The sequence below is a fragment of the Ursus arctos genome, unplaced genomic scaffold, assembly GCF_023065955.2.
Source record: "Ursus arctos isolate Adak ecotype North America unplaced genomic scaffold, UrsArc2.0 scaffold_8, whole genome shotgun sequence".
Taxonomy (NCBI): Eukaryota; Metazoa; Chordata; class Mammalia; order Carnivora; family Ursidae; genus Ursus; species Ursus arctos.
The window spans coordinates 48,810,167-48,829,240 of NW_026623100.1; the positions used below are offsets into that span (position 1 = coordinate 48,810,167).

The window sequence follows — 19,074 nt, forward strand, 5'->3', positions numbered from 1 at the left end:
ATAATATCATTAATAAAATTCCAGGTGAATTTTAAAAAATTAGCCTCAGGGCTCGGTCAGTTAAGCATCTGCCTTTGACCCAGGTCATGATCCCAGGGTCCTGGGATCAAGCCCTGAATCTGGCTCCCTGCTCAGCGGGGTGTCTGCTTCTCCCTCTGCCTCTGCCTGCTGCTCCTCCTGCTTGTGTGCTCAATCTCTCTGTCAAATAAATAAATAAAATCTTGAAAAAAAAATTAGCCTCAGAGTTTCCATTTGATGGAAGTATTAGGTTTTTAAAGACTTACACCTTTTCTAATAGCTATAGTATTTAGAAGTGTCTCCTTCAAATCTTCATTAGAAAGAAAAAGGAGGACTCTTAGCATCATCTGAACTAAAATCCTCATGGAAAGAAGCATACCTGCTAAACTACCAGAATTTTGTGGCAGTACATCAAATCAGAGAACCAGACGATTGGGCTCAATCCCACTGTTTTACAGATGAGAATACTGAAGGCAACGGAGGACCTCCGGGCCTCCTCAGTACAATGCAGATGTGGGTAGTGGGGAAGGCAGAAAAGCACCAGCAAGAGCAAGAGGGGGGCTATGGGCCTAACACTCCGATAAGGAATCATTAACGTTCAAAAACCTCAAAGGTCAAAAGATCATTTTTCTACTCTTCCTCGTTTTAGTCTTAAGTCTATATATAAAATATTCACATATCAAGGTTATGGGATTTTAAAAAAGGTTTTTACCTTTCTACAAAGGATGTTTTTAATTAGTTATTCCTAGTAAGAGATTTACAGCATAAGACCCAATCTTAGTAGCAGATTATGATTATATCCTAAAAACTAACATTAGCAAAAATCTAGGTCTTAATAGTATAACTTTATCAACAGATAGATGGAAGTCAAACTAACCTCAGACGTTTCTGAACTTTTTAAAGTCTCAGTTTTCTCATCTGTAAAATGAATACAACTTTCCTCTTGGATTACAGGATCAAACTAGATAAATATATTAGTAGCAATTATTCTTATCGGGATTATTATTAACATTTGGAGGAGTCCTCCTCTGTCCAAATGGAAACAAAAATGTGTGACCTTTAGGAATATTGTGAAAATTTCAAAATAATGTATGTACGATGCAACTGACACACTCTAGACCTTATTTATTAACTCTCTTCCTCCTGCTATTCCTGGCTCTGCTGTTTGTTCTGCTGTCCTGGATACGTTTAGTTTTCTTAATAATATTTTGCCCTTTCTACTTTGCAGTTCTTTTATTAAAACAAATGACATTCTCAGGGGACAAATAATAATAAACCTCAACCAGTAATAGTATAGCTTAATAAAGTATTTCTTCTATCCCTATTTATTCTGATTTCTCCCCAAATAACTCAACATTTTCACTCACCTTTCCAGTATATGCACTGAGTCCATATGTAGTGAGAGACTTTCCTCCAACCAAAACAACATCATCTCCAAATTTATAAGAAGATTCAAGAAGTGATTCAACTGTGAAAGGAACTGTTTCCATGCTCTCACGGTCCCGGTCCCACTGGAAGAGGTCTCCATCCAGAGAAGGAATGATCATCTTATTCCCAAATACCTAAAACAACAGCTAACTTTTAAAGGGATAATAACTTTAGTTACTAAGAGCTGGAGTCTTGAGCCTGACGTTCTCTAGCCTCCTTCTGAACGGTATGTGAACCGGCGTAATTCATCAACCAAAAAATAATTTGAAACAACGGCCAGTCTCTCCTGGGGCCTACATATAATACCCTAGTATGGTTTTTCTCAAACTGTTTGCTATGGGTGTCTCGTAATGATAAGGGAGCTGCCAAAAAAAATTTTGTGATCAAGTGAGTTCAAGAAGAGGTTGTTACAAAAAAAAAAAAAAAAGAAGAAGAAGAAGAGGTTGTTACAGGAGTTCTTATAGCAATTAATATGCGAATGTATAGGGGTACCTGGGTGGCTCAGTCAGTTAAGGTTAGGCATCTGACTCTTGATTTCAGCTCGGGTAATGATCTCAGGGTTGTGAGATGAAGCCTCACATCGGGCTCTGCTCTGGGCGTGGATCCTGCTTAAGATTCTCTCTCTCCCTCTCCTTCTGCCCCTCCCATCCCTGCCTCCCTGTGCTCTATTAAAAATAAACAATGCTAATGCACAATATTATTTCCTAGTAAAGGGAGAGTATGTGCAGTATCTTCCAGATCTATTTTATCCAGGACAATTATTGTCACAGGCTCAGATCCACGAAGACAGGTTGATTCTGGCAGTATCCCATCCTTTATTTACTTTCCCCAATCTGCTATGCACCACAAGGCTGGTAACAAAGTTGACTGATTTTAGGATCTTAGTTGTCCTTCCTTCTTTTACCAATGTGCGTTGAGGGCCTACTATGTGCCGGGCATGAGTATGCTACTTGGGAGAGACCAGTGAGCAGAGCAAAACCAAACCAAACCAAACCAAAATAACTGCCCTATGGAGTTCAAACTCTGGTGTTGGGAGACAAACCACAAAATGAATAATCACAGAGTAGGTGAGGTGATAAATACCATAGGAAAAAACAGAACAAGATAAAGTGGGACTAGAAAACGTGCATATGGTAGGGGAGGGGATTGTCAGTAGGGAGCTCAGGGTAGGCTCCACTGAGAAAGTAACATTTGAGCAAAACCTGAACTTGGGGGAGTTAATCATGCTGACATGTGGGGAACAGCCCTTGCAAAAACCTTAAGGTGCAAGAATGCCCTTCACATTGGAGGAAGCACAAGGAACACAACAGGCTATAGAGGCAAGGGAGGAGGCAGGGAGAGCAAGAGATGCTGATGGCTCCAATTAGGTTGAAAGCACTGGAGGTGTTGTAGGCAGTCAGATTTGGGATGTAACAGGAAGGCAGAGCCAACAGGATTTCCTGGAGGATTCCCTGTATAGTGTAAGCAAAAGAAAAGAGTTCAGTATAACTCTAAAGTTTTTGGCCATGAACACCTTATTTCTTGAGAAAGAGTTATTAGCACATGGCTTTGTGACATGGACCTTTTGGTATTTAAAAATATATACATCTTGACTTACTTCAGTTAATGACACGCTATTTTCCTGACCAGGCTCAAAACTTTGGAAAAAGGGAATATAAATGAGTTTAATAAACAAAAAAACAAGGGGCGCCTGGGTGGCTCAGTCAAATGTCTGACTCTTGATTTTGGTTCAGGTCATGATCTCAAGGTTGTTGAGACTGAATCCCACATCCGGCTCTGGGCTCAGCATGGAGTCTGCTTGAGAGTCTCTCCCTTGCCCTCTGCCCTCTTCCTGCCCCTCTCAAAATAAATAAATAAATCTTAAAAAAAAAAAGCAAAGAAAAGTCCAAACAAATGTTGATCTTAACTTTTTTTATAGCAAAATTTCTCTATGTACTACTTTGTTCCTCAAGTAGAATACTATCTTTAAAAGGATACTTACCCAAAAACGCCCATACAATCACTAAAAGGGCTCACAAATCCTGCCTTCCCTCTAGCTTGGCTCCACACCTCGGGATTTTCAAGGGCTGGTAGAAAGCCATTCTTCTCATCCACTTCTTTCATTTTCTATTTCAAATCCCTATATCTCCTAGCCTGAACTATTATAATAGCCTCTTTACAGTTCTAAACTGGCAATTTCCTCAGTCTAAACTCTACATATCTTCCAGATTAATCTCTAAGTCAGAGTTAAGCTTGTTATGACATTACTCAAAAATCTTCAAAAGTTCTCGATTATCTTCTTATTAAAGACCCCAAATCCTAAATCTGACATTCAAAGTCCTCTAAACGTGACCTCACACCACCTTTTCTTGTCTTCCATTTTCCCCCATGGGCAGAAATCAGCCATCACCACTTACATGTGATATTTAACGTTACTGTTATTGTTCAGTGATGTCATTGTCAATGTCACTTCTCTCTGGAACACCCTCCGGTACCAGCACTGCCCACTGAAATCCCATCTGGCCTTCAAGTTGGCCTCGCTTACACTTTTGTGTAAGTCCAAGAAAATTTTAGCAGTGTAAGATTGCTGACAAAGATCTTCCCGTTCCTTCACACTGTACTTTACCTTCTGCTACAACTATAAACCGAAATCGCATTACATTCTCAAAAACTGTTTACTGTACCACTAAGAAATACTTACCACATACAGTAATGATCCTACATTTCCGTTTCTACAATGTTTATATGGTGGTTGTAAAAGCAATGCACCCAAACCTAGTACCCAGGTTTTGTTTTCCAATTCCACCGCCCACCGAAGGAATCAAGGCTCCTCAGAGAAATGTCTAATTCCAGGGCTGGGCAGGGGAGGGGCAAGATGAGACTTTAATATCTTATTATTCTAGACAGTAAGGATGTGCACAAAAATATAGAAGCACACCACCGACCAAAACCGGAACAACTTAAGTACCAAAATAATAAAGTACTGAAGGAAAAAAAAAGAATTCATGAGTCCATACTGATAATAAATAGATAAATAATACATGGGGGAGAAGGGAGGGCTCTTACTGCAATAAAATGCCAAGTGTCTACTGGTAAATATGAAGGGAGGGGTGAAGTTGGAAAAATTAAAATTTTGCAACCATCATAGTAAAGAGTGCATCATGCAAAAATCAGCAACAGTGTTAAATCTAGGAAGGCGGAAACTTTGATGAGGGGTAGGATATTTGCACAGTCTTAAGGCATCTATCCATGGACTGCTTATCAGTTACAAGAAACTAAAAACAGAAACAAACAACAAAAAAACCCCAGTATTATACAGTGGAGAATTTAGATAATGCCCTGACCAGATGATGAAAATTAACATCATCGACGAGTGACAGATGTGACACCCTGAGAGATGGCACTTCCCCTGTGCAGGATTCTAAGCCAAGAATAAACAACCTAGATCTACTCACCAGGAAACACTGGACAGGCACACAACGAAACTTTTTTTTTCTTTTTTTTGAGAGAGTGCGCACACGAATGTGCACGCACACGCAAGGGGGGTGGGTGGGGGGTGGGCAGAAGGAGAGGAAGAATCTTAAGCAGACTCCACACCCAGTGTTGAGCCTGTCGCAGCTCAAACTCACAAGATCATGGCTTGAGCTAAAAGCAAGAGTTGGACACTTAACCTACTGAGTTACCCAAGTACCCTGAAATGAAGAAATTTCCGTTCTTTTAAATAAAAGGGCAGAGAGACTGTATTCTTCAAAATGTCAATATCATAAAAGACCATGTCTGCGGGAAAATCTCGATTCAAAGAGTCTAACGACAAATAAATGCACTACCTGACCCTAGACCAGAAGGTGTACTGGCGGTAAAGGTCACTACAAAAGATGTCACGGCATCCTTTGCGGATGGATATTGTGGGTTTGGTTCCAGACCACCTCAATAAAATGAGTGAGAAGAATTTTTGGTTTCTTGGTGCCTATAAAAGTTACATTCATGCTATATTGTAGTCTATTCAATGTGCACTAGCATTCTGTCCACAAAATAATGTACAGACCTGAACTGAAAATACGTACTGCTAAAAAAACGCTAACCATCATCTGAGCTTTCAGCTAGTCATACTCACTGATCACCGACCACCTTAACAAATACAATGAGAGTCTGAAATACTGTGAGAAGTACCAGTGGTGGCACAGAGACGTGAAGTGAGCAAATGCTGTTGGAAAAAAGGGGCCGACAGACTTGCTTGATGCAGGTTGCCACAAACCCTCAATTTGTAAAAATGCAGTATCTGCAAAACACAGTACGATGAGGCATACCTGTACGAGGTCAACCGATAAAACTGCAACACGGATGGCAGAGTGAAGTATCAACCTAAATTTATGAAGGTGATAACTATGCCGTGATTATGTAAGAGAATGTCTCTATTAGGAATACACACTGAAGTATTTGGGAGCAAAGGGCCACAATGGATGGACAGCTGATTTATCTCCAAATGTTTTAGGGGAAAAAAAAATGTGTAGGAGGGGTTGGGGGAAGGAATCAGTAAGAAGGAAAGATTAAGCAAACAAGGTTTGGGGTAGATAAATCTCGGTATATAGATTGGTCCTGTTTTTGGTATCATTTTTATTTGGGCAACTTTTTGTAGTTTGAAATTATTTCCAAATAAGAGGTTGAAAAGAAAAGAACGGTACTCAAGAGCCTTACAGGAGCTCTGTAATTAAACTCAGAAGGCCATGCCATTAAAACAAAGGTTAGTCATAATTCTGGGTATTTAAAGATAACTAACTATTACTCTTCATTGAAAGAACATTTGATTTTTAATAAACTCTCAAAATGGCATCAGGATGTATACTGCCTCATACTGTAGAGTTTTCACATTACTAATTTATTCTTTGCTTTCTTATTTTATTCTTTAAAAATTAAAACTTTTCTTATCTTTTGTAGAATGTCCAACTTGAAGTTGTCATTAAGAACAGAGTTAAGTCATTAGTATACATACCCTATGAAAACAATATATAGCCAATATGATCTCCCACTTTGAGTTATGTATCAGTTAGAAAATCAAGTATTTACCGCTTTGTACCTTTCATATAATGTTAGGTATTCTTTATTCTATTCACTCGAACTGCAAGTTCAAATTATGATAAAGTTAAAAAATAGGTATTTCAGTCGTCTGGTCGTATCAACAGTAGTACTAGTTAAGAACAAACATGGAAAGCAGGTGTACGTCACCAAAAGAAAGAGGAAGAGGGGTTAGAGGGTCTGTAGTAAACAGATAACATTCATTCTGACTTGTTTCCTCTTCCATTAACCACCTCTTTTCTCCTAAAGCAGTAACAGATCCTTACGAAACACAATGGCTCCTAAGTGCTGCAAAAAGACCAAAAACTATAACACAAACAAAAAACTGTCAAACTAATATGGACTAAAATTCATCTCCGCTTTAAGAGTGATCTATATGCCTCCAAATGTAAAGGAAAACAAACTTTTCCAATTAAAGATAAGGTTTAGTGCTCACTTCAGCAGCATATACTAAAAAAAAAAATTATATACATACATACATATATGTTGTTTAAACAACCAAGAAGATTCGAGATGATGGACCATATTGAGAAAAACTGCCTTGTTTTTTAAAACTGAAATCTCCAACAGCATCAACTCAGTGAGAAAAGTGCAAAACCCAAAATAACAAAAAAGCATTATGATTTAATACTTAATCATCATGTCATATTTCGGGATTATGATTTTAAAGGCTCACTTTGAAATAGCTGCTCTTCGCTAATTGGCTGCTTATGAGTCATCCCCACGGCTGCTAACCTTTGCACCAATCTTTGTGAAGCCTTTCAGGCTGCATGTGTGAAAGCAGATGGTGCTTTTCCTTGACAGCCACAAGAAATGCTATACGCACGCAGCTCAGGTAGTGAGATGACATCAGCCCTCACCAGAGCATTACCTCACCCTCCCAGCACAGGAATGAGTCACTCAGAGAGTCAGCTGCAAATCTCTTGGTAGAAAAAAAATGTAGGTTACGGTGATGTGATGCGTTTTCACATTCCACTGATTCGTCTCTGTGAGCAGCTGTTTGTTCTGATTCGCTGCTCTGCCTCTCAGACTAATTGCGTGACTTGCTTCCTCTATCAGTCATTTTTTAAAAATATAAATTCTTGTTATTTTATGGGTTTTTTTTTCCCTCCTCCATTTGTTTTTTCCTGTTCATAATTTTAAAATAAAAGGTTGTCACACTGGTTGGCAAACTCAGTGCCAAAGAGCCAATCAAGATCTTTATGCATATGCAATCACAAAGCAGTCTGGTAAAATAATTCAATTTCTATTTCTGAACAGGACCTAAATGGCATAATGAATACCAGTGGCACATGTAATCAGGGAGTGCTATTTGAAATTAGAATGTGAAAATAAGAATTCTATTGCCAAGTGACAGAAGGAACTTCAACTGAGAAAATGTACGCTGTGCTACTACTAAAATGAATATAACCAGCATTAAAAACAAAAATTCTTCTAACTGTATAAGATGTATTTTTTAAATTTGGTTCTACCTTCTTTTTCTATGCACCCCCACCCCCACCATTGACATGTATACTTTTGGGGTATATTCAACTTTATATTAACTTATTCTGAACATTTTGAAACATACAAAGTATAAAGAGACTAATAAACCCTCATGTATCTATCACACAGTTTCAACAATTATCAAATTTTGCCAATTGTCTCATCTGTTCTCCATCCACCCACAACATGTATTTGTTTACTAGAATATTTTACTTATTTTCTTTACTAGAGTATTTTTTTTAAGATTTTATTTATTTGACAGAGAGACAGCCAGCGAGAGAGGGAGCACAAGCAGGGGGAGTGGGAGAGGAAGAAGCAGGCTCCTAGCGGAGGAGCCTGATGTGGGGCTCGATCCCATAATGCTGGGATCACGCCCTGAGCCGAAGGCAGACGCTTAACGACTGCGCTACCCAGGCGCCCCTTTACTAGAGTATTTTAAAGCAAATCCCAGACATTATGCCATTTCACCTATAAATCCTTCAGTATTCTTTGCTGAGAAGTAACTACTATGCCAGTATCACATCTAACAGAATTGAGAGTAATTCCTTAAATTCATCTAATATTTAAACTTCCCCGATTGTCTCAAAGATATACAATTGGTTTGCTCCAATAAGGAATTCAAACTCCATGTATTAAATTTGATTCTTTTTTCCCCCTTAGGAGCCCCTTTAACTCCCTTTTCCATGCACTGATTTGCTTGAGAAACCAGATTATTATTTATCGTATAGAATGTCCCACAGTCTGGCTTCTGCACATCATTTAACTTGTTCCTTTATCCCTTGTATTTTCTGAAAAGTGTGTGATTAAACCTGAAACTTTGATCTGATGCAGGTTTGGTTTTCTTGTAAGACTACTTCGTAGATGGCGCTACATACTTCCTATCACACTGAAGGCCAATGAGCTACAGCTTACAAGCCAAACCTGACCCACTGCCTGTTTTCTGAAGTTAAGCCTTATCGGGCCACAGTCACATCCACTTATTTATGTATTGTCTAGGACTGCTTTCCCCTACAACTACATAGACCATCTGGCCCATAAAGCCCAAGATATTTATTGTCTAGCCCGTTATAGAAGAAGTTTGCCAACCCCTGTGTTATGTCATATTTGTTACTATTAATCAGTAGATTTGGGGGAGTCAGCCTGATCTCTCCACTTCAAAGTGTTCTATCAGCTTTTCACCATCTTAGTATCAATTGATGACCTACTATTTCAATAAAGGGAATAAAACAATGACTTCTAACTCTATATTCTTCCTGCATTTACTAGTGAGAGTTTTTCTATAAACAAGAACTTTCCCTCCTGTAGCTCTGGAAGCTAGATTTATACACACTATTATTTTTTCAAGTAGTGACTTAAACATGAAACCCTTTCAAACCCAAAAAAGTTGCATGCAGTGTGTTCCCTAACCAAGAAAGAGGGAAAAAGAACACGCTGGCCCTGACAGCTACAAAAGCCAAGTCCCAAGTACAAGCTAAGAAGCAATAAGTTAAAGGGGGGGGGGGGTTGTAAACAGCGTGGTAAGACTCAGACTTGTCAAGAGTACAGATAAGGAAAAATGAACACAGACTATAAGGGGAAAGGACAGAAAAACACTATTCTAGAATATTCACTAAAGGGGCACACATCTCTGGCCCACCTCAAGAACTCCAAGCGTCTCTAGAATAACACAATAGCTGATGCTTCCAATGATCTCAAGGAATAAAAAGATAAAATTCACGAAGACTGGGAAGATGTAAATACAAGAAACACTCCACTGGAAGTGTTAAATTGCTGACTCTTTTCATATGTGGAAATCCCCTTTGCCCTCAACAATTACGTTCCTGGCCACGCTAGCTGTTTTGCTCACATGGGGCAACAGCAAGCATCCAGCATCTGAAATGGAGCCGTGTGCACAGGGTGATGAGCGCACCTCATCCAGCCTCATTCCTGGGTCCCTGACTCTGTCTGCCACTTGCTAGGTGACCTTGGACAAAAACCAACACTACACCGTTTTACAAAACTCCCCACATTAACTTACGTACTTGATCCTCAAATTCAGCATCCATGGCTTTTTTTTTTTTTTTAAGATTTTATTTATTTACTTGAGAGAAAGAGAGAGCAAGCTCACAAGTGGAGGGATGGGGGGGGGGAGAAGCAGACTCCCCACTGAGCGTGGAGCCCAACACGGGGCTCAATCCCAGGATCCTGAGATCAGGACCTGAGCCAAAGTCGGATGCTTAACTGACTGAGCCACCCAGGCTCTCCTCCATAGCAAAAGGTGTGTCTTCTGGTCCCCAGACTACTGATGTTTCTACTACTCTTGGGATCCAGAAGTCTCCTGCTTTTCTCCACTCCCATCCCTGTTTCCCCAGTTCCTCCACAGTCAAAACAGAAAGGGATTTTGACCTTCTCTGGAATTAAATTAAGACCAAAGAAGGACTTAAGAGTGACTTAAGAACAGGTACAGAGAGGAAGAACAGCAGTGTGTTTACATACGGTGAGTTCTGAGTGACTGAGAGAGCTCAGCAGGCAGAGATGTTGAGGCATTTGCCTGTACAGGTCTGCTGCTCAGAGGAAAAAGATCGGGCTGAAGAGAAAAACTAGAACTGCTGCTGTCATAGGAACAGAGACACAATCCCCTTGAAGGAGAATAGGGTGAGAAGGCTACCTATACCCAAACTTCGAGAATTCTAACATTTAAAAATTCTGGCAGAGTGATGAGTCAGAGAAAACGGGAGAGAAAAAAGTGCTTCAAGAGATTGACTTTAGTAGAATTTTAGGAATTTTCCTATTTTCTCCCAGGTTTCCCCAACTGCTAGTTAATGTGAATACTTTATGAATGTTTATAAACATAAATGTGTTCACGATTACAGTAACTGGCTTATAATACAAATGCCTCACTGAGACAACCCTTTGAATCATCAGAGTCCCATGGAAAGTCTCAAAACAAAAAAGAATGTCAAGAAACCCTTTCCATTTTGACTGTGGAAGAATCTCTCCCACTTAAAATCCTTCCTTGGTTTCTGAAGGCTCAGGATATAATCCAAAATGCTCAACACAGCTTACTAGGCCCTGTATCAGCTGGCCCCGGCCTCCCTCAACAGGCTCATCTCTACTATCCCCCGGGCCTCACTCTTGTTGCCATCCGCCGATAATTCCCACCACACAGGCCATTCCCTGTCCCAGAGCAGTCTTTCCCCACCACTCTAACCATCTCTTGCCAGGGCAGCTCCTTTCCTCATGGGGTCTCAGTTGTAAACACCATCTCTTCTGAGAAGGCTTCTCTGGCCTCCTATCTAGGTAGGTCAGGCCTTTTTGCTAACTTTCTTAGTTCCACCCTTCCATGTGGCCGTTTCCACAACTCAACTACATTGTTTACACTGTAATTATTCGGTATCTGTCTCCCCAGCTGGCTCCACATGATGCCACATGAGTTCCACAAGGGCAAGGACCTCATGTGTCCTGGGCACTGTTGTACCCCAGCGCACAGTCCTGCCAGACTCCCACCCCACTACAGAGGAGCTCTGTTTGGGATGTGTTAAGGTCAGGTACCTCTGACTCCCCCACAGAGATGTTTAACAGGCATTAAGTGCTCACGATATGCTGAGCAGTACGCGAAGATGTCTTTCAGCAATTATTCTGGATAAGCACATTAAGAATTATAATTATTATTACAGAAAATGCAAACACCTGGGTAATTACTGAAGTATTTCAAAAAGCATGAAGCACTGCTGTTTAAGATACTGAATGAGGTCACTGGGGCCAGAACACAGGAGAGAGGAGGCAACAGGATGAGGGATAGGTCCCAAGCTCAAAGACTGGCCAGCTCCTGTAGGACCCAGCAGGGAATGGTAAGCAAGTTGAATCTTATTTTACATGTAATAGGGAACCACTGGAGGGCTTTAGGCAGAGGAGGAACAGGTTGATGAATTCTTTTAACATCATTCAGATGGCAGCACGGAGAGTGATGAGAGCAGACAACAGAGGAAACGGGAGCAATTGGGAGGCCTGTGCACTGGTCCAGGGAAGGTGGTGGAGGCTAGCATCATGAGGAGCAATGGTGCTGGAGAGAGTAAATGGATCAATGGTATGTTCTGGAGGGAGAGCAATGGGACTAGTTAATGGAGCAAGCCTGGAAGACGAGGAAATGAAAGGAACTCAAGGATGACTTGAAGGTTTCACCTAAGCCACAGGGAAGACTGAGGTTGAGGTTGCGGATACTACTTCGGAGTGACTTTTAGACCTTCCTCTAAGTAGAGATGTGAAGCCAGCCATCAGCTCTGTCAGCAGAGATGTGTATTTGGGGTATCCACAGCACACAGGTTCTATTTAACTCAGCCCAGAGAGCATAACTTATTAAGCAGCATCCTTTTAAGAAACATATAGGTTGTTTCTAAAATTTAAAATTATAATAATGCTATGATGAACATCTTTTGTATTTCAGATTCTTTCTTTAGGACAGACTGCCGGAAAAGGAACTCTTGGGAATTTTTCCCCCAATGTATAGACTTTTTTAAATTGTAATTTGAAATAATTTTAGACTGAGAAAAGTTGCAAAAATTGTACAAAGAGTTTCTATAAACCTTTCATCTAGCCTCCCCTAATGTTACTATCTTGAAATTTAGATATTGGAGGGGCGCCTGTTTAAAACAAAAATATAAACTCTTCATCTGAGTAGTTATAAATTCATCATGAACCTTCCTTTATTTTCTATAAGGTAACTTCAGAAAGTAACTATGGTTCATGAACACAAAATTTCAAAAACTACAAAAAAGCCTTTAGAATTTAAATAGCTTCTCCAAAACTAAATTCAAGGAGAAGGTAGAAAGCTTAATTATGCCATGTCAATTATTTCTTTCCCAACCCTGGATTTACAACACCCATTTAAAAATAAAGCCTCAAAGCTAAATAAAGATGAATTCAATATAAGAATTAAATACATCAAACTGTTACCAGTCTTGATTTACCAGAAATCTCTATCAACCTTAAAATTCTCCTTTATCATATAGAAGTTCTGAAGGACTGTAAACTACTTTATTGAGCACAAAGATGAACAATATTAAAGAAAAGTTAACAGGCATGTTTTTGTATATTTTATTTCTTTAAAAATGATACCCTGTGTATGAAACATAAAATGGTAACTTTTAATAAACAAAAACCAGTAAGTGACTAGATCGCTAGATGCCAGAATTGACTATTTGTGACAGAGAAAAAAAATGTGAAGAGAAAAAAAAATGTTCCAGCACTGTGCTAGGGAAATACTTTTTTTATTTCCCTGAAAACCCTGAAATTACCATGATGGGGAGAATAAAGAGAGGTTTTTGCTGAAAGTAAAGTGTTCCTGGGAATCATACCTCACAGACTAAGGAAGGGGACATGGTTAACAACTACTCAGATGGTCTAACACGAGGGATTATGAGATCTTTCAGTAGATCTGGGCATTAGTGAAGGCATCCCACGTGACTTGCTTAAGAGGAAATGCAGACTTTTTTTTTTTTTTTTAAAAGGAAATGCTGAAGAAAAAAACATATCCTGAAACAATTTGGTTATTTATTGTCATCAAAGATTGTGAATTAACACCCAAGAGCAGTGAAACGTCAAAGAGATAATAACTATTTCATTCTTTCTTTCCTCAACCCATAGAACGAAATACCTCAAGGAAAACTATCAGACTAACGTTTTAGCATACTCTTCACATTCATGATGAAAAACACAGATTTTAGTAACTATCTCTCCCTTCATTTAGATCATTATACATTCATGAAGTAGATAATATGCACGCGAAGTCAGATTCCTAAAAAGTAAGGTCAAATCATTTAGCAACATGCATGCTAGAGTAAACTGGTTTAGTTCACAGCAACGCTTTCAGCCATGCTAAGGGATTAATAGAATAAAATTAAACCGAAGCACTGTTTCATTTCTATAATTAAAAGAAAAGCAATTAACCCAAGCAATTATTTACATATTGCCTTGCTACGTGACTGAACTGACAGTGACTTTTCCAAATAAAGCACAATCTTCAATGACAGATCCAGGCTCAAAATGTGCCGGTTTATGTACAAATGAAAAAAATGCAAAATGGCCAGACATCTTTCAGTATAAATTAGAGAATCTTTAAATTAGAGATTATGGACCTTCTCTTAATAAAAGCACTACGTAGTTCTAAGGGTCTACGGATGAACTCTTTGTGAACAAATCAAGTTAACCATTAAGAGTATACTCTTTCCAAAGGCTCCCCCCACCCTTAAAGGCCCCTCTCAATGAATGCAGTCTGATGAGGGGTAAGGAGGAGGCTGGAAAGCTCCAGCATCATAGTTGTCTGTTTCTGCACCTGTCTGAAACAGAAAGGCGTTGTCCCTTGGGGAGAAACATGCCGAAAATAAAACAAAACCCCAAACTCTAACTATAGACTTATAATAGTGTTGTTTGTTCTTTTTAAGAGGGGGAAGACAAAGGCATTTTAACAGAAAACTGAAACAAAAAACAGACATGGTCTCTCTAAATAAAGAAAAGGTACAGGTATTATCTAAGGACAAACTAGTTACATGTATACAATTATTAACATGCATTCTAAACAAAGATAAGGAAGGTCTCTGTGTGTTTATGAATGTGCTCCAAAACACAGAGAAGTAGAGAGTTCAAGGATATTATATCTCCTTAGATTTGAAGTATGATCCAAATGTCACCCAGAGACCCCAAAGAAAAACTATGCTAATACGTTACAAAACAAAATTTTAAGACAACCAATGAGAGATGCCTGGGTGGCTCAGTCAGTTAAGAGTCTGCCTTTGGCTCAGGTCATGTTTCTGGGGCCCCGCATCAGGCTCCCTGCTCAGTGGGGAGTCTGCTTCTCCCTCTGTCCCTCGCCCTGCTGGTGCACACACTCTCTCGTGCTCTCTCTCTAATAAATAAAATCTTAAAAAATAATAATAATAAGGTAACCAATGAAGAACCACAGCCAAATATCCTCAGTGCTTTTTCAAGGTTTAATCTGCATATAAATTATCAGAGGAAAGGAAATCAGATTTCACCTCAGGTGGTCTTTTCGAAAATTAAAAACAAATTCTTAGCTGCTATTATTTAAGTATTAGGGTTAGAACCTAGAGCACATCTGTTACAGCTAATGGAGTGAACTTACACACACACAAAGTTTTAGCTTGGTTTATTATCACTATTCTTTTGAGGAAGTTTGTAAATACCTAGTCAAGAGGAAAGAGTGGCAAATCAGATCTGTGTCCCAAGACACCTCAACCTTCCTACAGCATACCATTCTAAATGTAATGTAAAACACTTGTTTAATGAAACCCTCAATCTCTCCTATCCTCTAGGAATTTATTTTTTCATTGACATAATCAAAATACCAGTAAAGCAACATAATATAGTATTTTATCTGCCTTTTGGATCAGAGAAGGTTAAGGATATCACAGCAGGCCAGGAGGCAAAAACATACGCACCTAATGGCAATTTCTAATGAATTGAGTGCTTTATTTTTTAAAGAATCCTTAAATGTAGTTAAAGGGGGGGGGGCTGAAAACTCCCTCTAGATAATTTATTTATGCTTCATCTATCTGATGGTACCTGATTCCCGAAGTGGCAACAATCTTTAAGACTTAGTTCAATCCCATAATTTTACAGAGAAGGAGATTAAAGCTCTACTGAACTGAAGAATTTAGCTGGGCCATCTAGTCAGTTAGTGGAAGAACCCTGACTAGAACTCAAGGCCCTGAATCCCAGCTCCTCCCCCACAATCCCACACAGCGCAAGAAGTTCCTGTGTGGCTTTACTTCATTATTGCAAAAGTACATGTGATTCATCACCAATTGCTCTATCATTAATAACTTTTTAAAGATTTTATTTACTTATTTGAGAGAAAGAGAGAGATAGTGAGAGAAAGCACGAGCCAGGGTGGGGAAGAGGGAGAAGCAGGCTCCCCACTGAGCAGGGAGCCCAACCCTAGACTGGATCCCAGGACCCTGAGATCATAATCTGAGCCAAAGGCAGATGCCCAATCAACTGAGCCACCCAGGTGCCCCAGTAACTTAAAAAATTTTAAACAGTGGGGGTGCCTGGCTGGATCAGTTGGTAGAGCACACAACTCTTGACCTCAGGGTCATGAGTTCGAGCCCCATGGTGGGATAGAGATTACTTAATAAATAAAAGTTTAAAAAAAATTATTACACAGTCTATCAAATCCTCTTCGTTAGATTAATAAGTAGCTTTACTAATTGCTCCACAGGGAATACATCTTCCCTGGCCTTCTAGGTTTTATCTGTTTCATCTTCATACCACTCCTGATGAAAGCGTGGAGAAAGCGATATTCTAATACCGGAGTCCCCACACGGAGCCACGGATCTACCTCCTGTCACATGGGTGGTTTCGGCTTTAGCTCTGTACCAAACGCTGGGCTTCAGACAGAGAAAATTAACTATTTCTCACAAAAAGTTAGGGACGTTCATAAAACCCTATATCAGATGCATTTAAAAAGGTGTTATAACTCTATGCATCATATGCAGGGCATTTCAAATAGCAGTTTTTGATCCTCGTCTTCTGTGGTATTTTTTAAAAAGATTTTATTTATTTATTTGAGAGAGAGAGAGAGAGAGCACAAGCAGGGGGAGTGGCAGGGAGAGGGAGAAGCAAACTCCCCGCTGAGCAGGGAACCCAGCTCGGGGCTTGATCCCAGCACCCTGGGATCGTGACCTGAGCCAAAGGCAGACGCTTAACCGACCGAGCCACCCAGGTGTCTTTTCTGTGGTATTTTGTCCAACTTCTGAACACAACTTGTAGATGCTGAGCAATGCACACCTTGCTGAGGAACAGATGACTCAAGCTCACAATACATTCCGGTTTATCTTCCAAATATTCTTATAATATTTCTATCACATACTAGATCAGCAGTTCTCAAACTGGTCTGTAGATGCTTCTAGAGGTGCAGAGAGTCAAAAAGTTTTGCAACTAAGGTGGTATTTGCTTTCTCACTGTGGTGATATTTGCACTGAGGGTATAAAAGCAATGGTGACTAGGGGGCACCTGGGCGGCGCAGTCGGTTAAGCGTCTGACTCCTGATCTCAGCTAGGGTCTTGATCTCAGGGTCATGAGTTCAAGCCCCAGCGCCCAGCTCCAAGCCCTACTTTAAAACAAAAAACAAAAAACAAGCAAAAAAGCAATGGTGACTAAAACTGCTAGTGCCTTAGCACGAAAATCAAGAGGCTCCAACATCAAGCCAGCAGTCATTGTATTCTTCACCGGCACACGCTCACAGCGAGAAGAGGAAAAAAAAGAAAAGAAATGAAAAAAAGGAAAAGAGAAAAGTTTCACTCAAGAATGTTCTGATGAGGGGCGCCTGGGTGGCACAGCGGTTGGGCGTCTGCCTTCAGCTCAGGGCGTGATCCTGGCGTTATGGGATCGAGCCCCACATCAGGCTCCTCTGCTAGGAGCCTGCTTCTTCCTCTCCCACTCCCCCTGCTTGTGTTCCCTCTCTCGCTGGCTGTCTCTATCTCTATCTCTGTCAAATAAATAAATAAATAATTAATTAAAAAAAAAAAAAGAAAAAGAAAAAAGAATGTTCTGATGAAGCAACAGAAAGGATTAATTTCATTCTTCTGGGACCTGAGTACACGTTTTTACCCTTCTGGCACGACCAGGGAGGACGTATGCGCCCGCACCTCTGCCACATACTGAATGAAACAGGTCTTGACAAAAAGCACTTGTGTGACTGAGTTGTGAACTGTCTGTTCACAGAGCTCTGTTTCTCCTTAAAAAACCGAGGGGAAAAGATGCTTCTGAGACTTGGGTATCGGTCAGACATTTTCTCAAAAATACACAAAGTGAACCTCTCACTTCGAAGAAAACAACTAATCATATTGGTGATAAAGTTCCAGTTTTCAAGTGAAAATTAGAATTTTGGAAAATCTCTATCAATTTGAGCTCAACAGTTTGCTAGTACTTAAAGACTTTTCTGATGACATCAGCGGTGATAATAGCAAATTTGATTTTTAAAATATTTTGTCAAGAAACAGGTCAATATCTGGAAGATCTGTATAACTCACTGAATCAACATTTGTCAAATGATGTTGGAACATCATGCGTGAGTGAAAGGCAAGACAGACATATGGGTGTTGAGGTAACAGAGCACAAAATGTTCACTGATATGGTTTCACATTCTACAGTGCAACTCACCTTTAAGAAACTTCCACTTGTTTTGGTATAGTATCAAAAAAGAATGACCCAATCATCTGAAAAGGCTTCTAAAATACATCTCCCTTTTCTAACTACATATATGTACGGCCTGGATTTTCTTCTTCATATAGTTCAACCAAAACAACAATGCAATGCGCTGAATACAGAAACAGATATGAAAACTGTTTTTTCTTCTATTAAACCAGAAATTAAAGAGATTTATAAAAATATAAAACAATGCCACCACTCTACTCCCTAAAATATTTTTAAACTAGAAAATATTCTTCATAAAAAGATGTTTTTATGCTAGCATCAATGGGTTCATTTTTTTAAATGATTTAATAACAAGGCGTTAACATTTCTTTTTTAATTTCTAACATGGTTTAAGTCTAGATAGACATAACCCCTGGAGAAAGCTCTTTGGAACTCTCCACAACTTTTCAGAATGTAAAGGGTCCTGGGACAATATAGTCTGAGACCTGCTGTCCTAGACGAGCAGCCCGAGTTTGAAATGGGGGGGGGGTGCACCCACGATGGGGAGATGGCCCCAGAGCAGGCAGAACGGAGCACAGTCAGGTTCAGTCCCAGCCTCATCATCGAGTCAGTCTGCAATTTCAAGCAGGTAACTTCTCTGAGCTTCAGTTTCCTCTTCTTCAAAATGACACCAACACACCAACCTCAGGAGGATCTTTGTGAGGATTACACGTGTGTAAAGTACATAAGGTGTACATTACAACCCCGGAAACAGTGTCGCTTCAAGAAATGGTCTCAAGAACCTGGGGCAGCAGCAAAGTCTAGTAAACCTGTCATGTTATCCCAGATGGTGAATAGCTTTAGATTTTCTATTTTTTTCCATAAAATAGGAAATGAAAATCTAGATAATGCGAAGAGGCCGCAGGACTCGTCTCCTGCATGCAAGGTGGCAAGTGAGCT

At 39.8% G+C, this 19,074-nt stretch overlaps 1 protein-coding gene across 1 annotated transcript in view; it reads right to left on the bottom strand.

The window, feature by feature from the left end:
* Positions 1-19,074, bottom strand: part of EIF2AK3 (eukaryotic translation initiation factor 2 alpha kinase 3) — a 66,470-nt gene that overhangs the window by 33,058 nt on the left and 14,338 nt on the right. The window contains exon 3 of the mRNA XM_026481059.4: positions 1,386-1,580. Coding sequence (XP_026336844.1) covers positions 1,386-1,580 — 195 coding nt within the window. The remainder of the gene's footprint in view (positions 1-1,385; positions 1,581-19,074) is intronic.